The 20,257-nt window shown below is 51.2% G+C and overlaps 1 protein-coding gene across 9 annotated transcripts in view; it reads left to right on the top strand.

The window, feature by feature from the left end:
• TNIK (TRAF2 and NCK interacting kinase) overlaps nt 1-20,257 on the top strand; it is a 172,622-nt gene that overhangs the window by 122,537 nt on the left and 29,828 nt on the right. For 4 of the 9 annotated variants that reach the window (XR_010071710.1, XM_063339464.1, XM_063339460.1 and 1 more), the window contains exons 13-18: nt 7,402-7,512; nt 8,009-8,095; nt 9,148-9,348; nt 14,344-14,508; nt 16,360-16,599; nt 18,981-19,087. Coding sequence is in view for 8 of the 9 variants with exons in the window: in XM_063339464.1 (XP_063195534.1) it covers nt 7,402-7,512; nt 8,009-8,095; nt 9,148-9,348; nt 14,344-14,508; nt 16,360-16,599; nt 18,981-19,087 (911 nt within the window). In the remaining variant the exon portion in view is untranslated. The remainder of the gene's footprint in view (nt 1-7,401; nt 7,513-8,008; nt 8,096-9,147; nt 9,349-14,343; nt 14,509-16,359; nt 16,600-18,980; nt 19,088-20,257) is intronic. The other 5 variants (XM_063339463.1, XM_063339461.1, XM_063339459.1 and 2 more) reach the window with 4 other exon arrangements.

Here is a 20,257-nt window from a genome sequence, read left to right as displayed (position 1 = left end):
CTGCCTTACAGTTCTCAGACCTGAATTGAAAGGGAGAGATTTTTCTGGGGCAAAGCTGGCGAAGAGGTATTTTCACTCTCCTGCCGTATCAGAGAACCGGGGAAAGAAGAAGCGTCCTCTGCCCTCCCCAGCATGGGCCCGCCGGCGTGACCCACTGTGGGTTTAGCCAGGACTGGGGCAGAGCGGGCAGCTGCGCGCTGGTGGCTTTGGTGGCCCCGGCATCTTCTCGGGAGCCCATCTTCTCCGGTCCGTCTAGCCAGGCTTAGTCTCACCTGCATCTGCAGCCACGGAGTGAAATGAGCTCTCCTCCCTATTAGACACCGTTTGCGTGGCGAGGAAGAAACGTAGCGGAGTTGCTATGGTGAGGATTAAAGCAGGAGTCCTTGAAGAGGTACAAACCTGCTGTTGCAAACGCGGTGGGTTGTGGCAGCAGTTAGGAGGGATGCTCCCCGGCGTGGCCAGCTGCAAGGTGTCCTGTATCTGCCCCGGGCTTCTGTAGGAGAACCAGAAAAATAGTAGAGGCAGAGATTAGCGAACTGAAAGTTTTGTTGCTGCTGCAGGGGGTGGGCCAGAGGAGCTGCACACGCAGCTTCGGGCATCCCCCCCTTGGGCTTCTTGCTCCTGGAGAGGTCCCAGCATCCGCCCTGCGGAGGGATGTTACCTCTGCCAGGGGACACGGGGAGGGGTTTGTACCTCCAGGCTGTCCCAGTATTTCTAGCACAGCCAGCCAGCGGTGGATATAGTTTGGTCTTTATGTTCTTCCCATGTATTTTGGGGCAGGAAGGATGTGATGGCCAGACAGAGGTACCAAACAGCGGCTGTCACAGCTGTGCCGAGTTTGATATCGCTGCCCGGAGGCACCCAGCTCACTCCATCCATGTCGCTGCAGTTTAGCTCCAGAGAGCGGCGCCGCTCCAGCTCTTGTACCCATCCCAACGGCACCCAAAGGCTTCGGCAGCAGCCAGGCACTTGCCTTCTGGCCTCTCTGCTTTCTCCTACGCTAGCTTTGCGTCGGCGTCAGTTGCTGACTCTTGGCTCTGGATTTATTTTGGTTAATGAGAACATGGTTTCTTCCATGCTTCTTTATGGGGTCTGACTAAGATGGGGTGTGCCTCCGGTAGGCAGCACTGTACCAGCAGATATCTGGGAGGAGAGACCAGTGGAAGGCTCAGATTACTGTATTTTCAAAATAAAGTTGACCTTTAAAACCCAATAGAGCATCCGGGACAAATAAACACTTGGAGGCTGGCGGCTTTTGGGGCTCCTAAGTCAGCGTGTTTAGTACTGCCAGGCTTATTACTGTGTTTATAGAAAGAGCTCTGACTCATCATAAGACGCCGTGAAGGTGGCCAGGCTGGGCGAGCGCAGCTCCAAAAGGATTGACTTCGGAGGATGCCAAGCTCAGAAATGCCTGGAGTTAATTTGTACTGGAGATGCGCTGGAGAAAGGCTGTTAGTGGGATAACTGGTCCGTTCCTCTGTCAGAGCAGACCTTCAGTAGATCTTCTTGTGGTTTTCCGATCTTGTTTTTAAATACTGCCGGGGATAGAGCTCCCACCATTTCTCTTCCTTCATCCATCAGAGCTCATAATGAAGGAATCCCATTTCTTCCGTCATCTTGATCTTCCAAGCTCAGGATTTCTGAACCTCTCACAAAGTACCTCCTGTTTTAGGGCCTTTTTGGGGAAATCCACCAGCTCATAATGTTGTTCCGGCAATAATATCAAATGCATGTATAACAAAGTCAACTGAGGAGCCTGCTGGTGGTCTCCTGATGCACCTCCTGCTGCCCCCAAGACCTGCTGCCATCCTTTGCGTGCCTCCTTGCCTGTCGGCCACTGGACTCCCCTTTCTCAACAGCTGACCAATTTCCTTCTCTAAGGCTGAATCTTCTTCCAGGCAGCCGGAGAGATTTAGATTTGCAGCTGTCTTTAATTGCGGTGGAAGTAAAAAATCCCCGAGCTAGCTTTGAAACCGGGGCCTTCATGGGAGTAGGGTTGCAGCTTTGTTTCCCCTCGTGCAGAAGGTTGGTCTCGTGAATTCAAAATGTGCACCAGCACGAACTGCAAAAAAAACCCCCGAATTATAGATTTAAATATCAATAGATCAAATAGCACTAAGGAAAATATTTGTGTAATGCGGAAGGGTGAATAGGCTTGAATGTGTTTTAATTTTTCCCTGTGTATACATATATTAGATTATATATAGTTCCCTAATAAACCCTCCATTTGTTGCTGGCACAGAATGAGCCTTCCTGCACCAGTTTAACCACCAAAACTCCAGCTGAGCTGCAGGAATAACACATCTCCCGGTCAGGAGCGTTAGGGATGCCACGAGACGAATCTCTGCGAGACCCCTTGGCAGCAGTGGGCAGATGTAGTCAGGGAGGGGTTTGCATAACCTAATTTTTCTGCCGTGTGGTGGATTTTCTTCCTTTCTAGGTGTAAAATGAAGGTCAGGGCTTCACAGGGAACGTACGCGGCAAATCTAAGCATCTTGCTGTTTGGGTGTGAGGTTTCGTTCGGTGCGGTTAGAGAGCTGGATGTTCAGGGGATAAAAAATTGCTGCAGCTCCTTTATATGTTAACCAGCAGAAGACCGTCTGCTGGAAGCTCTTATAAAGCAACGCAAAAAAAAAAAATAAAAAAAAAAATCCAGCAATTAATTATAGATAAACTTAGCCTAGCTAAAATGGTGGTGGTTATTTTCTTCTGCGTATGCAAGTGTCATATAGCTTGTAGGAATATTTTCGTTAAGATGACAGCTTCCTTGCAGTAGTATGGTACACTGGGGGCATTGCAGTGGTCCCGGCAGCAGCCCTGGACCCATTTCCAAGGAGAGCTGCGTTAGAGCAGCTCCTGGAGTACGGGTACGTGCTAAGCCTTATGTCTCTCTAGTTTTAATTTGGTTGGAAAGCGTGTAGAACTCCTAGTTTCTAAAGCACGAGCCTTTTCCTGCATGGAGCATCCCTTCACGATGATCCCGAGTAAAAGCTGCTGCGATGGTTCAGGGCGTATCAGATCCCCGTTTGCCGTGGTGGGAAGTTCTGACCCAGTTCCTCTACCGGTGGGAAACACCTCTCCGCTCCAGTGCTCGCTGTGTCAGGAAAGATGATGTTCCAGCCACAGTCGCTCTTTCCCCGGTGGCTCAAATAAATGAGCCTGTCACAACAATGCAACCACCCAGAATATTAGTTTTCGTTTGTCACTTGGAATTCCCCTTCCCCTTTTTTTTGCTGGGTCACGCTCGTGTCGGGGAGCGGCAGCCGAGGTTTCCAAGGAGCCTCCTCTTCTTGCAAGCGTCGGCGTCTCTCCGAGCTCATCGGGTTCGTGGAGTGGCTGCCGTTCTCCGCTCGCTCGTAGTCCTGAGCGCGTCTGAGCTACCAAAGTGAGCTTGCTCCTTTGAAGTCCTTGTTTCACGCCAGGCCTCCAAGGGCCTTCCCACCAGAGGTTTTTGCCTTCGTGTGTCGTCCCTCATCAATATTTAAAGCCTGTCATTTCTAGCGCGGCGCAAATAAGATCCCATTCTGGCTTGCAAGCAGCTACATATAGCTTTACCTGCAGAGTTATATAAACGCGGTCCTAATTAATTGGCGCTCTCGCCTTGCATGAATAATAGATCTGGGTAGTGTAAATACACACGGTAGTTTTAGGCTTGGAGAAACGTGGGAAGTGTGCATTTGTAGTGGGAGAGGGGAGGGCAGAAAACGGGGACAAAAGGAGGAAATAAAAAGGGATGTTTGAATCTCTCCCCCCCCCCCTTTTTTTTTTTCCGCTTCCTACACGCGCTTTTCACGCGCAGTTTTCAGCTGCGTCTCACTGAGCTCCATCCCCGCTTTAAGCGGGGTCCCCATCATCCCGGCGCTGCTCGGATGGATGGGAGCAGGGGCGCCAGAGGGGAGATGGGGGCGTTGCCGGAGGCTTCGCCCACCCCTCCGCAGTGCCAGGGCCTCTCCAGATGTTTGCCAGCTGCCAGAGCATGGCCGTACAGCTGTGCCGCCGCCGACGGAGCCCCCCGCTCTGCTGAGACGGCGGCGCAGGCTTTAGCTGAAGGTGCTCATAATGCGACCGTGACAAATGACTTTGCTGATAATGTGACCTGACAAAAACGCTGTTGAGCTGGAGGGAAGCTCTCTACTCCCGGCCTCGATAAATGTACGTATTTCACCCCGCGCACGGCCTCAGCCCGAAGAGCCTGGCCGCGGCAGGGTGCAGAGGTCCTTTAAATATCCAGAAGAGCATCAGGCCTGGCTTTGAGGGAAAACCGTGCCTGGGGGACTCGGTTCCCGGCTCCTGGGGTTAAATAGGATTTTCGGTGTGGAAATGGACCCCTGGCTGGGTGTCCCCTGGAAGGATGGTGGTGCGCTGCTCCCTCCCTGGGAAAAACGCTTTTGTCTCCTTCCTTGGAGGGGTTTGGCTTTGTTCGCCTGCTGGATTGGGAATAAGGATCGATCGGGTGGTTTTTTGATTTAAGAAATAGCTGTGGCATTCAGGGCCTTGTCTCCTGCCAGCCGAGCCCAGCCTCCACGAGCATGATGTGCTTTATTCAGCAGCCTGCTATTTTCACTAAAAATAAAAAAACCCAGCATTAAAGCCCACCTAAAAACCAGTGCGGTGATTGGAAGCTTGGGGTAACGCTCGACCGTTTAAGTCAAAATATCTGTGCTTCTGCGTGCACAGGAGAGGTGACCATCACCAACAGCGCTCATCTAAGGAGGACAGGGAGCGCTGGCAAAGCCAAGAAATTCCATGTATTACCCATCCTGCTGCAGAGTTACCACATCCCGGTGGTGTATCCTCTGCGCTTTCTAGTACAGAGTTCAAAAAAAACTACAAACAGCCCCACGTTCGCGTTGCGCTCGGCGAGGACAGGCGTACGCGCGGAGTAACACATGGATCCCCGGCTTACGTGGGCAGCGCGAGCGGCTGCGCCTGGCGTGGGACACGCCGGAGTCTGGAGCTGGCAGGTTATTTCAGGTTGGATGCGATTTTTTTTTTTTTTCTTCCTTTCCTTCCCTGAGGCGAGTGGAACAGCGCTGGTAAATATGGCTATAGGTGGCACTAAAGCTGCGCTGCAGCTCGAAGCTCGAGGAGATCGCAGAATTCCTGCGTGGGGTTGGCTGTGGCTGTTACCCGTGGACGAGGAGAGCCGCGAGACAGGCCATGGCTCCTCCCTACATTGAAGTGTGGGTGTCTTTAAATGTTTGTTAAAATATCTATAAATCTATCTATACATCTATATAGGTGTCTACCTATAAAGATATCGGTAGGTGTCTGTCTCTAGGGAGATATTGAATCATAGAATGGTTCGGCTTGGAAGGGACCTTAAAAATCATCGAGTTCCCACCCCCCTGCCATGGGCAGGGACACCTCCCACTGGACCAGCTTGCAGGGTAGAATGTAGAATAGATATATAATAGAATTATAGAGTTTTATATATATATTAAAAAAATATATATGTAATAGAATTATAGAGTAGATCTATCTATTATATATAGTGTGTGTATATATATAATAGAATTATAGAGTAGATCTATCTATTATATATAGTGTGTGTATATATATAATAGAATTATAGAGTAGATCTATCTATTATATATAGTGTGTATATATATATAAAATAGAATTATAGAGTAGATCTATCTATTATATATAGTGTGTATATATATATAATAGAATTATAGAGTAGATCTATCTATTATATATAGTGTATATATATAATAGAATTATAGAGTAGATCTATTATTATAGTGTGTATACTATATATATACATATATACTACATATATACATATATATATATACATATATATACTACACTATATATTATAGTGTGTGTATATATATAATAGAATTATAGAGTAGATCTATCTATTAGGTAGGTATCTATTATAAATATATATATATTAGAGATGGATCTATTGTATTAGATATTATAGAGATAGATCTATATGATATCTACATAATATCTCTATAGATAGGTATCTCTAATAGGAGTAGATACATCTGTAGAAGATATCCATAGAGATAGATCTCTATAGATAGGTATCTATAATAGGAATAGATAGCTCTATAAAGATATCTGTATCTCTATAGAAGATACCTATGGAGACAGATCTCTATAGAAGATACCTATGGAGACAGATCTCTACAGAAGATACCTATGGAGACAGATCTCTATAGGTAGATACCAAATCCATCTGTATATAGAGTGCAGCAGTTTCAAGTGGATGCATCTTTGTCTCCAGATAGCTCAGCCTTGGGTAGAGCCGCCGATGCCAGCTCCAGCCTTCCACGTACGGCATTGCCAGCCCCTCCGGTGCCCTCCTCGCCGCTGCAGTCTGCTCAGCCGCTGTGTGCCGGCGAGGGGGGGGAAAATAAGGGGAAAAAAAATGGAGAAAAAAGGACCAGGTTTATGCTTCAGCAGATTGCCTCCCCGTCAGCGCCGCACGCGTGTTGCTGCACCCAGTGCGTGATGGAGTTCTGGCAGGCTGCAGAGCCCCGCTAGCCAATGTTGGCATTTGAGTGCCCTCTGCCGATGCGGCGGCTGCGGGGCTTCATGCGGAGCAGCCTCACGGCCGGGTATTGCAGCAGCTTGCCCCAGATTGGGGGAGCTGGAGGAGTTGTGTCGGATTAAAAGCGGGGGGTGTGGGGGGCCGCGGGTGTCACCTGGGTGCCCAGCCCTCCCCGGGTGGCTCACAGATGGCTGCAGCTCGTCGTCACCCCAAAACACCCTGGGTTGCTGTGGGCAAAGATGCTACGGAGCTGAGCAAGCAGGGATGCGACCCAGGCGGCAGGGGCCTGGGGCGGCCTGAGGATGGCAAGAGAAGCTCAGTTTGTGTTTTGAAAGGAAAAACCCGTGGGTTTTGGCTCTTCTGCGTTAACATTTGCTGAGACTGGAAGCTAAGGAAGATGCGTTCCCCTCCCGGTGGGCATTAGCTCCCCCGGCACCTTCCCTCATCCTCACGGGTGGGTTTAGAGCCGAGACATGAGTTCCCCATAAGTGATGGGCTCCTGGGGTGAGCCCCCCCTGCCCTGTGAGTCCAGGGCCTGATGACCCCACCGGTCCGAAACACTGGGAAGTGGGGATCATGCACTGCCCGCATGGCTTCACCTGCAAGTGGGAGAAGAAGTGGGGTTGTGTGCACGGTCCAGCGCTGGTTTGGAGGATGCTGTGGGGTCTCCATAGACGGTGTTGGGCACTGGAGCACGTGAAGGTGGGGTGGGGTCAACAAGCCCCTCTACCACCCCAAATGGACCTTCCTGCTGGTGAGGCATCTCCTCGGGCAGGTGGGAGCGTTGCAGGTCACCGGGCAAGGTGGCTCCCCAAAAACAGTGAGAGAAAGGACTTGGAGCTCCCGGGGAGAGGAGTGGGGGTGCTGACCTGTGCCTCCTGCCCCCACAGCAGCAGAGGCGGGAGAAGGAGCTGCGGAAGCAGCAGGAGCGGGAGCAGCGGCGGCACTATGAGGAGCAGATGCGGCGGGAGGAGGAGCGTCGGCGCGCGGAGCACGAGCAGGTAACCCGCCGGGAGCAGGACGATTGCTTTCGCCGTGGATTCCTCTGCCTCTACTCAGAGATTTTTCTTGTAAACACTTGTATTTTTTTGCCACTTGAGAGCAAATTGCTTAATTGTTAACGCCGCGTGTGTCGCTTTCCACTGCTGTCGTCTATTGCCATGTGGATCCACTTGCTTGCCCGCAGGTGTGGAGACACTTGATGCAGGTTTTTTCCACCCGCTGGTTCCCGGGGTGGGGTTTTGTTGTGTTCCAAGTTAATGTTTGCTTTTTCTCAGTGGTTTTCATTCGCCCTTTGCCCTGGGAGGTCCCTTGTAGAGCGGTGGACACCCGGGGCTCTTTGGGCAGGGATGGAGGGTGCCTGGGCTGATTGACCCGTGTCAGCTCTCGGGTGGGATGGATGCGGGTGCCCACCTCAGTTCTCCTTCCTCTTGAGAAACACTGTCTCTTTTACCTTCTCTCTCTTTTTCCTTCGATCCTTGCTGCCCATGCCTCCAGGAGTACATCAGGCGACAGTTAGAGGAGGAGCAGAGACAGTTAGAGATCCTGCAGCAGCAGTTGTTGCAGGAGCAAGCGCTACTTCTGGTAAATGGGAGGCCCCCGGCCACGCTCGCCATTTGCTGCCCGTGTCGCGTCCGCATGTGCCCGCGTCCACCCACGTCCCCCGAGTGCCTCCTGCCGTGCCGAGACGTGGGGGACGGCGTGGCCGCGAGCATGGCTGGTGCCGTGGCTGGGTCCCCTCGCGGTGCATGACTCCTCTCTCCTTGCATCGGGACGCTTGTGCCTCCGCGAGAGGAGCAGCCCTCTTCGTTGCCACGCAATTTTGGCAGCATGTTTGGAGCATGTCGTGTGCCTGCACCCGGCAAACCCACCCTGCCGTGCGGGTGTTCATATTCCGAGCGAAGGCTTTTGTTTTCATTTCCTCACAGGAACGCTGTATATTCCCTCTGACGCTGTTTGCATTCTAGATGTCCTCTTTTTTTAATTCAGTTTGGTTTTGGGTTTCCCTTTTTTAATGCTGGTAGCTGTTACTGCGTTTTCTTTTAATCCGCATGGATTATTCTTTTTTTTTTTCTCTCTGGCTATTAATTTTATTTAGGGAAAAGAAAAGCCCTCGCGCAAGCCCTTGCCTATTGAAAAGGCCCTTTCAAAATTATTTACTCATTAAACCTTATAGAGCCGTAGGGATTCAGAAGGATCATACAGTTGGCTCTGCTCTGCGGCCCTTTTGACAAACAATAAATTGGTCCTACAAAGGACTTGGCTTCAGTTGGGTTTTGTCTGACCCGGTGGTGTTTGGCACCTGGTCGGGTTGATGCTTTGTTCTTCCCATCCGGAAAAATCTGGGCAAAGTCAATGGTAGCTCGTAAGGGGATGTCTGAGCCCTCGGGGGGGGTTCCCCTGGCTGGCACTCCCCGATACTCTGAATTTGCCGGCTCCGTCCTCCCAGCTGTCCCTCCTCCGGGATGCTTCGCAGCTCGGTCCCCAGAGTCTTCCAAGTCAATGAGCTTTGCCAGAAAACAGCCTTTCGGGTTACTCGGGCCCCGTTTTCCACCCAAACAGATAAACCTGCGGTTTGCGGCCCTGTGTTTACGCGCTGGCCGGGCACCCGTGTCACTGTGCTTTCTCCTGGGTAGGAGTATAAGCGCAAGCAGCTGGAGGAGCAGCGGCAGGCGGAGAGGCTGCAGAGGCAGCTCCAGCAGGAGCGGGATTACCTGGTGTCCCTGCAGCAGCAGCAGCAGCAGCAGCGGCAGGACCAGAGGCCGGCGGAGAAGAAACCCCTCTACCATTACAAAGAAGGGATAAATGCCAGCGAGAAACCAGCGTGGGCCAAGGAGGTAGGCGAGAGCGAGGAGCGTGGCGATGCTTGCCTGCATCCGCAGGGCTGGGCACGCGGTTCGGTCCGAAATACGTACGGCAGATTGCGCTCTGCCGGGTTGGCCTCCAGCAGATGCCATTAGCTGTGCTGGAAGCACTCCCAGTTCAACGCAACGTGTCTGTGTGTGCGTTTGTGCGAGGAAAGGGGGTGGAGGAAGGAGGTTTTTCCATGAGGGCATGCAAGGAGGAGGATGGATCCCTCCTGGAGGGGTTCAGCCATAGCTGGGGACTTGTGGATGTGCCAGGAGCTCCTGATGCTCCTTCCTGGTCTGCTGGGGGACGGGGTGGTCATACAGGGTTCCTTGCTGAGCACGAATTCATTTCCCCATAATCAAACAGGGACCAGACAGTTTTTCCTCCCATGCTCAGGACTGTCTCTCTTGGGGTTGCTGCTCTTTCATGATTTTCAGGAAGGCAAGCCACAATACCGATTTTCTTTTTTTCTCCAGCAAAAAGAGGGAACTGTTGTAACAATTGTGAGATCTTGAATATTAATTATTGCCTGGCTGAATAGTCTTGAAAATGTGAAGACATGCATTGTCTGCTCTGTGGTTTCAGGATCATGTGCAAACACTTTCTTTCTCCTTAATTTCCTTGTGGTGGCTCCAGTAAGACTGGTCCCCACTCTTGCTATTAATTTTTTTGAAGTTCTTTGCATTTAGTTGGTTTAATTTCGTAACTCTACTCCTGGGCAGAAAGATCTTTTAATAACTCGCGTATTCATTCTACTAAGCAGGATCCCTGCTCCGCTGCCAAATGTCTGGCACCCTTTAGTCCTGGCAGAGATGTGATGTGCATCCAACATGCAGCTGTCTCCTTGTTTTTTCCTATCAAGGATGCTTGCAAGCATCAAATACTCACGCAATTCAATCAGCTGTCTTTTGCTAAGCGAAGGCTAATAACACAAACCGTTCTTAGCCTTTCTAAACCATCACAAAGATAGATGCGGGTGGCAAAAAGTCTTGTCACCTCTTCATACTCCCTTGGCTTTCTCCTTCGTTCCCTTCTGACTTAGTCTTCAGAGTCTTTTGGTGGCGACGTGCCAGCCAACGTATCTTCACGGAGCAGGAGCATCCGTTCTCCAGCCCTCCCAGGGGAAGCAGAGGTTTGGTGAGTGGGTCTGCAGATGAGACGATCCAGATGTGCTGAGCCGCCTCTGACGGGAGAGGCTTCCACCTGGGTGGTGCCTCTGCGGCTTTGTGCGGGACCGGGTCTCTCTTGTCCATCCGCAGAAGTGCCGAGAGTAGGTAGCAGACAGGAAGAAGGGAGTAAAGTCTGCCTCTGGTTGCCTGGTTTTAAATAAATCCTCTAGCATGTTGCTGAAGTACCTCTGGCACTGTCTTCAAAACTATAACAAAGATATATAAAGAGGACTCTTATTCTTTATCCGAGGTGAAGGAGAAAAGCGCTGGATTTAGCTTTCCATTCCAAACACAAAGGCCCGTTTCTTCTGTTCCATGGGGGAAGCAGCGTCTTTTGGTGCCGTCACTGGAAGCGGGGCACTGGGAACTGTACGATGGGAATAAGAGCAGCAGAACGCGGCCTCATACCCTTTGCTGGAATCATAGGGAAGATGAGGTTTCCCGTTGTTGGGGAACATCTCCAGCTTCCACCAGTTAGCTCTCCAAACCGTTTATTCTTTACCTGTGTCACTCCGTCGGGTTTCTAACGAAATGCCCAAAGCAGCGACTGTGGCATCGTTCTGCTCTTGGGAGCAGTAGTTTGATGTACTGCCTCGACTCAGCACCCTTGGGAACTTCCCAAAACGACTCCTCTTGCCTCCATCCCCTGTTTTGTCCACTGCACAGTCCCACTTTCAGCACAATTCAGCTACTTTGGCGCATGTGTTGAAGTACCATCCTTGCTGGCCGTACAGATAGACTTGCGCTGATACTTAGTCAGCCTGCCATGGTTCTTGCTATACTTAAGCAATTTCCGTACCCAACCCATGCATGCCAATTTAACAGAAATATCCAGACTTTATTTTCCTTTGGGAGCAAGGAAGAGACAATTCTGGTGCTCAGCCTACAATTTCTGGAGGCTCTGAAGAGCTTATTGGGATATTTCCTGAGGATTTTGCATGATATCCCATACCATCCTTGTTTTTATGCTCTTTGGTCTCAAGTCTTCTCTCTCAGGAGCTTCATCACCACAGCTGAGTTCTGCCATGTCCCTCTCTGCTCTTCGTACCTCTCCTTTGTGCACTTATTTTCCCACCTCTCTCATCTTCACGTGGTGACTCCAAGACCCTGCAGACATGGGGTAAAGCATAAAGGTGAGGCTGTGGCTGCTGACATTGCGGTTGTGTCCCCGCGTCCCCTTGCGAAGGGACTGGCCTGTCGGTGAAGACAAAGCTCTGGGTTAGGAACAGGGCTGTGCTGCATCCTTCATAGCTTCCCCGGAGCACAGCCAAGGATTTCTCTTTTTTTTATGCTATTCATGCTAAAGAAAACAGTCTGATCAAATAATCCCACCTACACACATGGATGCACATCCCCATCTGCTGTTCCTTCTACTCATCTTCTTGTGAGTAAGCGGTTATCCAGTGGAAGTTAAGTTGGGGTGTAGCTTGGGTGCTATCCCAGACCTGCCCTGTTCACGCAGCCACATCTCTTCTTACAGCCCAGGCCTTTTGGACATCGTGTGGGGACCCTCTGATGATCCAGCCAGGATCGTGGCAGCTCTCTCCTTTACTGCCTCTTCTGTCATGGACCGCTGTTTGCTAAACAAGGTGATGCAGATAGCCAGGTCTAACTTCTCAGTGACAAGGAAGCTTGGTCAGCTGAAGGGCAGCTTTGGGCAGGTCTATGCCATACATGACCATGCATAAAGGAGGGGACAGGATGTTTTCCACGCGGTGGCCAGGCCCTGCGGTGCTTTCCCGCAGCTCGGAGCTTCCCAGGGGCTCGGGGCTCGTCTGTGCGTCACGAGCTGTGCTGTTCTCTGCAGCAGCCAACGCGCACGTCAGCTCCTCCTTCGGTCCCCGTGGCTTCTATCCTTCCCTCGCTTTGAAGTGATGTATTAAAACATTAGCAGCCTTCCTCAGGGACTGCGCAGAAGCTGCTAAGGATGTTTCCCGTTTGAGGGGAATCTTGAGTTCCATTAGAGATGGCTTGAACTGGAGCGATGATGAGTTCCTGCAGGGTTTTGTTGCTTTTTCCCCCCTCTCTGCATAATGGTGGAGTCACTAAGGCTCCACAAAGTATGGCTGGAGAGTCCCAAGAGCATCCTCTCATGGTGCTGGTGCAACAAAGTGCCAGCGAGGAGATGCCGGCAGTGGGAAAACCAAGCCCCTTTCTCCCTTCCCCGTACACAGACATCCCCATTTCGTCACTCTCCTGCCTTCTCCACGCAAGCTTTGAAGCCCTCCATACCCAGCCGTGCGTTTCGGGTTGGCAGCGTGCCAGAGGGCGCCTGCAAACAGCCAGAGGACTTGGTGGCAGCACCCTCTCTGCTGCCCTTCCGGCCAAGGCTCGGCTGATAAGCAGATGTGCTGGACCGGGCCTGCGATCCAGCGCTCGTGATGCTGTCCCCTTGTTCAGAGTTCTCCTTCCTGCCCTCCTTCCTTCCCATCCTCACGTCTGCTCCCGTGGGCATCACTGAACCGAGCTCTGGTACGGCCTCTGCTCGCCTGGAGAAGTTGTCACAGAATCACAGAATGGCGGGGGTTGGAAGGGCCCTCCGGAGATCATCTCGTCCAACCCCCCGCCAGAGCAGGGTCACCCAGAGCAGGTGGCACAGGAACGCGTCCAGGTGGGGTTTGGAATGTCTCCAGAGACGGAGACCCCACCACCTCTCTGGGCAGCCTGTGCCAGGGCTCTGCCACCCTCACAGGAAAGAAGTTCCTCCTCGTGCTGAGATGGAAGTTCCTATGGTCACGTTTGTGCCCGTTACCTCTTGTCCTGTCCCCAGGCACCACTGAAAAGAGCCTGGCCCCATCCTCCTGACACCCACCCTTTCAGTATTTATGAGCACTGAGAAGCATTTGTAAGCATTGATTGCCAAGTCCTCTTGGGACGCAGCAGCAGTCCGGGTGGTCCCTCGTGAACTAGGAAAGAGTCCATAACACAAATCTCTTCCGTAAATTCTGCTCTGGCTCCTGCTCAGTATCTGAAAGAGGAAAAGATTGGGTTTTATTCGTATAATGGCTCTTTTGTTTCATGTATACTTATTTGCTTAAAGAAGAGCCGGGGTTCTCTGCAAGCAAACCTGTTTTATAGATTGCCTTTTAACGTGACATTTGTACACGCCGGAATCGAGCCACGCTAAGGGCATTTAACACGTTAATGATAGATAAACGAAAGCACACGTCAGATCGCGAGGTATCAAAAATCCTGCATAGCGTACGCCGCATGAATATCAACGCGTACGGTCTCGCTGCCGGAGCACCCAGATCGCACGTATGCCTGGGTTAGCTGAAACCGCGGCGTTCCCAGCGCGAGTCACCGAAAGCAGCGGGCTTCGGGTTTATTTCTCTGTCAGTAATGGAGCTCTTCCCCTTCCCTGCGTGACAAGGTGCCAGGCTCGCTAAATCTAGATCAAAGCCAGCCATTTTCTGGCTGCCATGTTTAGTCTTTTATTCAGATCAAACAAAAGCACTACTCGCGTTGTTTGTAGTCGTGAAGGAAAAGGGTCCCCTTGCTTGAAGATACGTCTGGGAAGAAGCAAGAGCTGCTCAGGAGTCACCTTGTAGGAACACCTCCCTGAGGCCTGTTGCCTTTATTTTTCCATTTCATTTTCAGAAATGAATTATGCACATAAATACAAATAGTCCTTTTGATGCCTTTAAAATGCATTTATTGCACAGTGTGCTGGGCAGCTTGGGTTCTGTGGTCGTCCGGTACCCTGACATGCCTGAAGAGAAAAGACCTTCCTACGTATATAATCGTACTTTGATTTTCGACTGGAAATGGCTTTTTACGGGGCGTTCACCCACCCTCCCCGTCTCGCCGCAGGTGGAGGAGCGCTCCCGGCTCAATCGCCAGAGCTCGCCGGCCATGCCCCACAAGGTGGCCAACAGGATTTCTGACCCCAACCTGCCTCCTCGGTCGGAGTCTTTCAGCATTAGCGGCGTTCAACAGGCCCGGACCCCGCCCCTGCTCCGACCCGTGGACCCGCAGGTAATGGACCCCCCACCTACCGGAGCCAGGACGCTGGGGGTGCTGGTAAGGTAACAAGAAAAAGAGCGGATTCAAGGGAAATAGTGTCTTGCTCCCTGGTTTCTCAGCCTTAAGCGTATTCGTGGGTAAGAGCAGCATCTACATTCATGAGTGGCTTCCCCTTGTCACCTCCATGTGTTAGAAACATCACGCTGGTTTATACCTTCCTTTGAAGCATCACGTACTGGTTACTGCCAGAAACAAGCTGGAGGACCGAGAGGAACCGCTGGTCTGGTCCAGTGCAGCAGTTGCTCTGCTCCTCTTTGGATCTGGTTTATGTAAAGGACTTAAAACCGCAGCGCCTGGTACAAAAGACCCAGGACGTTTTGATGCTGAGGATCATCAAAAAGAGGTTTTTGCTTTCTTTGCCGCTTTAATTCAAGGTTTTGTTTTGTTTTTTTCCATTGAGTTGACATCAGTCACAAACACATCTGGAGAGGGCATAGATCACCATGACCATCCAAAAACTCCTCCCAGCCGCGAGGGCTGTCAGTACTCTGCCACCGAAAGCTCTGCACTGAGCGTCGGTGCTGGCTCTGGTCCGGCCCCTGGAAGTGCTCCTGCGGATCCGCAGGCTCCAGCGGGGATTTCAGAGGGAAGTACAAAGCCTTTGCTCCGTGTCCACATGGGCTTTCTATGGGAAAACGTGCCACATGTGGTATGCGCACCTGTCGGTCAACAGGACGATGCCAGCTTTAAAAACATGCAGGAAAAGCCCTATTTTTCCCCACTGTACATAGTCCATAGATGCTGGGAAGTGAGTAAAATCCACTTCACTGTAATCTCTCTGATTGACCAAAGACTTTTCAGACACCTTTTTGATGACCTATATTGTCAACAGCTACAAAGACTTCTGTTTGGCAATAAAATACTGATGAAAAGGTGGTTTGAAACCCAGGGACCCAGGTGAATGTATGCATGCGTACACGTGCACGCGTGGTACGTGTGCCTGTGTACATAGACGTGCACGTGGAACCGTCAAATAAAAGTTACAACCCCACTGCGTCAAGGAAGTGCAGCTTCACAGGGTCCTGGGAAGAAGCTCTGCTTTCACAAACTCTAACTTTGTGAATTTCTCAGGTTTCCCGAAACGAATGTCAGTATTCCTTTCACTCGTAACCCTTAAATCCATGGGATGGGGGCTACCCAGACCTATAGATACTCATGCCTCAAGATGTTTTTTTAAGCCATCTATGCCTCAGAATTCCCGACTAATTTTTTTTTAATTAATTATTATTTATTATCGTTTCCTCTCTTTTTTGTTTTTCCCCCCCTTTTTTTTTTTTCTCCCCTTTTTTACCAAGGAAAATCCATGCCAAACCTCATTAGCGCAGCCTCAGAGGCGCAGGCGTGGGGGCTGCAGGCTGGGGCGGGCACGGCGTGTGCGGGAGCTGGCAGGAGGGAGCATCTCCCCCCCCCACAGCCCCGCGCCTGGGGTGGTACCCACGGAACGGTGCGGGGCTGCGGCTACGAGCCCGGACCACCGTGCGCACGCAAGAGCTGGCAGGACTCTGAAGCCTGACGTTGCCTGATTTTAAAAGGCCGAGCTGTGCGAGCGTGATTTTTTCTTTTTTTTTTTTTTTTTTTTTTTTTTAAATAGATCTTGCGTTGAAGCGATGTAAGTCACAAGTTCCTGAAACCAAGGCAGCGCTGATCTCAAACCGAGGGGGCTTTTTAGTGCATCCGAAGTGCTAATCAATTTTTAAAAAAAAAAAAAAATCAAAAATCAAATTTTTAAATACTTTTTTTGATTCCTTTTTTTTTTTTTTTTTCCATTTTGTACTGATAGTTGTGTTTTGACTTGGTGCTTAGATTCCACATCTGGTCACTGTGAAATCCCAAGGAAGCTCCTTGTCTGGGTCTCAGTCACTGCATGAACAGCCTGCAAAGGGACTGGCTGGGTTTCAGGAGGCTCTGACGGTGACCTCTCACCGCACTGAGATGCCAAGGCAGAACTCGGACCCCACCTCAGAAAACCCTCCTCTGCCCCCTCGCATTGAAAAGTTTGACCGAAGTTCTTGGTTACGGCAGGAGGAAGACATTCCACCAAAGGTAACACTATCGCTCCTCGCTTTCCGCACGCCAAAGGGGCAGTCCCCGACCCCGCGGGACGGTGCCGTGCTCAGCACCTCCGGCGAAGCAGAGCGGGCAGGACGGAGCCCATCCCCGTGGCGCCGCGGCGGGTCCCCACCTGCCGTGGGGTGGGGGTGGGGGTGGGGGGTTGCGTTTCCCAAGGCAGGTTTTGCACGAGATGCCGGGAGCTGGTTTCGGGTGCGCGGGCAGCGCTGCGAAATAGCGTTGCCCTCCAGCAAAGAAAGTTCTCGAGCCCGGACAGAGGCCAAAGCATATTAATTTCTCCATTCCCTAGGATAAAAAAACAAAACAAAACAAAAAAAAAAACCAAACAAAAAATCAACCTTCTGTTTAAATAGAATTATAGGAACATAAAATTTGTCATACTCAATAAGACGGGTCCTCTTTAGTCTGGGGCCGTGCCTCCAGTTGCAATCAATATTTGATGGAAGGCTTGTAAGGGCCCCAGCAGCTTTATACCTTCATTGACATTTTGGCAGCGCCTGGCAGTACCTCTTTAATTAAGACTCTTCTGGACCAGTATTTCGATCGTGTTGGTTTATACACCTTCCATTTTGGAAGAATTATAACTTGGCCATTAAAGTTCCTCTTCCAGTGAATCAGCGCTCAGCCTGGGAGGATTTTCGCAGGGGAAGAAATGATTACAGATTGATTAGTGAGGGTGAGGCAGTATTTGTCCCCGATTGAGAGGCAGTTTTTCTATGTATTAACAAAGTAAGTGGCTGGCCTTTTTAAGAGCGAAATATCAGTTACGAGGTAAGCCTCCTGAGTTTAAAGGGATCTATGGTGGCATGTCACCTATGTTAATAATACTCCTATTTCTTCTACCGCTGAGTGGTAAGAGGCGTTGCTGCTTACTTAAGAGGAAAAGCAAGCCAACAGCTCCTGGAGTTGTTCGTGTGCTTTGCTCCTCTCTAGTGCAGGAGAGCGGCCGCCTGGTTTTAATCTAATCTTGGAAAAAAAAAAAAAAAAAACCCTTGCAACTTAAGGTTGGCTTCTGCCTTGAGCCCTTTGGGAAGGGCATCTCTTCGCTGCAGTAATGCACGATGTGGTGGGACTGCAGCGCCAGCTCCTTGGATAAGAGGTGTTTTCTGGCACTATGGAGTGTTTTCCCTCTCGGCTGAGGGAACGTGAGCTCTGGAAGGGGTCCCCACCACGCGTTTCAGGCCGTTGTGTCGGCAGCAATACCCATGAGGACTCCGACTTCGCGTTTTACTGCCCGAAGTGGGTTTGATGTGTTTGTAAGCGGGAACGAAAGGACTGCCCCGAGAGGCAGGGCCGGCTGTCTCTGTGGTCCGGGGTCTTGTTTCTGCCAGTGCTTAGGGCTGGATGCTTCAGAGGAAGGTAAAAAACTCCCCAGGTCCCCACTGCAGAGTACCCTACCCGCAGGGGAGGTTGCTTTTTAATGAGACAAGCTGTAGCTAGCGACGCCGCAGGATGTAAACCTCGCTCGCTCTCTAAATCTTTTTATCTTGCCTAACATAACTGCGTGTTTGTTCTCAAAAAAAAAAAAAAAAAAAAAAAAGACTAATTTTTTTTCGCTAATCCCACCGAGCCTTTGGGTTCTCTGTTACCTGGTGTGCGGTGTGGCGTGGTGAGTATCGTCGTGCCTCTCCATGTCAGCCTGCGCTGCCGGGGGTGAGACCACCGGCGATGCCCGCGCTCCCGCGGGATGAGGCAGGGCTCTGGGTCCCCACCGTAGCGCCCGTAGGCTGCGGTTGGCTTTGGGTTCCTTGGTGAGTGAGCCGTCCTGCCAGCAGCGAGGTTTTCTCAGCAGCGTCCGAAGCTCAACGAAGGTGATAGGGTTCCATGCGAGCATTTGGTGGATCAGTGTGGATCTTCCCGCTGTCGGCTCTCTTGTTTGTCCACCGCTCAACACCTTCTCTCTGCTGGCATGTGTTGTATCTGAACTGGAGATGCTAAAAACGCCACCGTGGCTGCTGAAATGCACTTCAGTCTGAGTTTTACCTTAAAAATTACTTTTCTGGGTTTTGTCAGATTTAAATTATACGTATATTATTTATGTGTGCGCGCGTACATTCATCTTTGAAAACGTGAACGCTCTGGTTGATGGTAGCAGGGCTGCTCTGTGTGCTGCTCGGGGCTCCTCTGCCAGGGGCATCCCTGACCCCGCCGGTGCAGCTCGTTTCTGTCTCGCACTCGGGCGATTCCTTCTGAAAGCCGAGAGCTTTGGGTTTCATAAGTGCTATAAATACCGCATAGTGGGGAACCAATTGCAAATCAAGTCTTGAGGCAGCGCTGATCTCTCAGGTGTGCCAGCGGCCGCCGGAGGTGGTGGGACAGGCTGGGTGACGGCGAATGTCTCTGTTCTTTTCCAGGTGCCTCAACGAACCACTTCCATATCCCCTGCTCTGGCGAGGAAGAACTCCCCGGGCAATGGCAGCGCCCTGGGGCCCAGGCTGGGCTCCCAGCCCATTCGGGCAAGGTAGGGACACCGAGGGGGACGGGCAGGAGCGATCCCGGCGTGCTGCAAACTCCTCCTGGCATCGCCCAGCTGGGGTTTAGCCCTGCTTTTGCTGACGGGTGACAACAGGAGATCTGCAGTGCTTGCCTTGTCGCCGGGATGAACCGGTTTTGCGTTCGTTAGTGTTTTGTACCAACAGCAAAGGCCATGAGCGCTTGGGTACCTGGAGGATTTGCTCCCTGGGCTGAATGTGTTCCCGGGCATTGCGGGGTTTGGAGGCGGATGCTGCAACTGCTGCTGTGGGCTCAAACAGGAGTTAGAATCATAGAATTGCTGAGGTTGGAAGGGACCTTTAAGATCATCAAGTCCAACCTTTAACCTACCCTGACAAGAGCCACTTCTAAACCATGTCCCTAAGTGCCCCATCTACCCTTTTTTTAAACACCTCCAGGGATGGTGAATCCACCACCTCCCTGGGCAGCCTATTCCAATGTTTAATAACCCTTTCAGTGAAAAAATGTTTCCTGACATCCAATCTAAACCTCCCCTGACGTAACTTGAACCCGTTTCCTCTCATCCTATCACTTGTCACCAGGGAGAAGAGGTCAGCCCCCATCTCTCTACAACCTCCTTTCAGGTAGTTGTAGAGGGTGATAAGGTCTCCCCTCAGCCTCCTCTTCTCCAGGCTAAACAACCCCAGCTCCCTCAGTCGTTCTTCATAAGGTTTGTCCTCCAGGCCCCTCACCAGCTTTGTAGCCCTTCTCTGGACACGCTCCAACACCTCAACGTCCCTCTTGTAGCGAGGGGCCCAAAACTGAACGCAGTACTCGAGGTGGGGCCTCACCAGTGCCGAGTACAGGCGGACGATCACTTCCCTAGTCCGGCTCACCACACTATTCCTGATACAGGCCAGGATGCTGTTGGCCTTCTTGGCCACCTGGGCACACTGCTGGCAAGTGTGTGAGTTTGAGCATTCCCTTTAGTGGCATTAGGTTCTGGCTCTCCCAGTGTCGCCTCTTGCATATAAGGGGATCCATATAAGCCAGTGGGGAGATGTCAGTGGTGCATACCATACGTGCATCAGAGCAGCTTTTCACAGGTAACGACTGAGGAATGTGCTGGGGGACACTGACACAGCTGGGTGAGATCTTCCTTAGATGTAGGTGAAGGATTTAAATTCCTTTTTGCTTC

Source organism: Chroicocephalus ridibundus, chromosome 6 (assembly GCF_963924245.1).
Source record: "Chroicocephalus ridibundus chromosome 6, bChrRid1.1, whole genome shotgun sequence".
NCBI lineage: Eukaryota > Metazoa > Chordata > Aves > Charadriiformes > Laridae > Chroicocephalus > Chroicocephalus ridibundus.
Note: the sequence above shows the minus strand (reverse complement) of the source record. Positions and strands in the feature narration are given on the sequence as shown.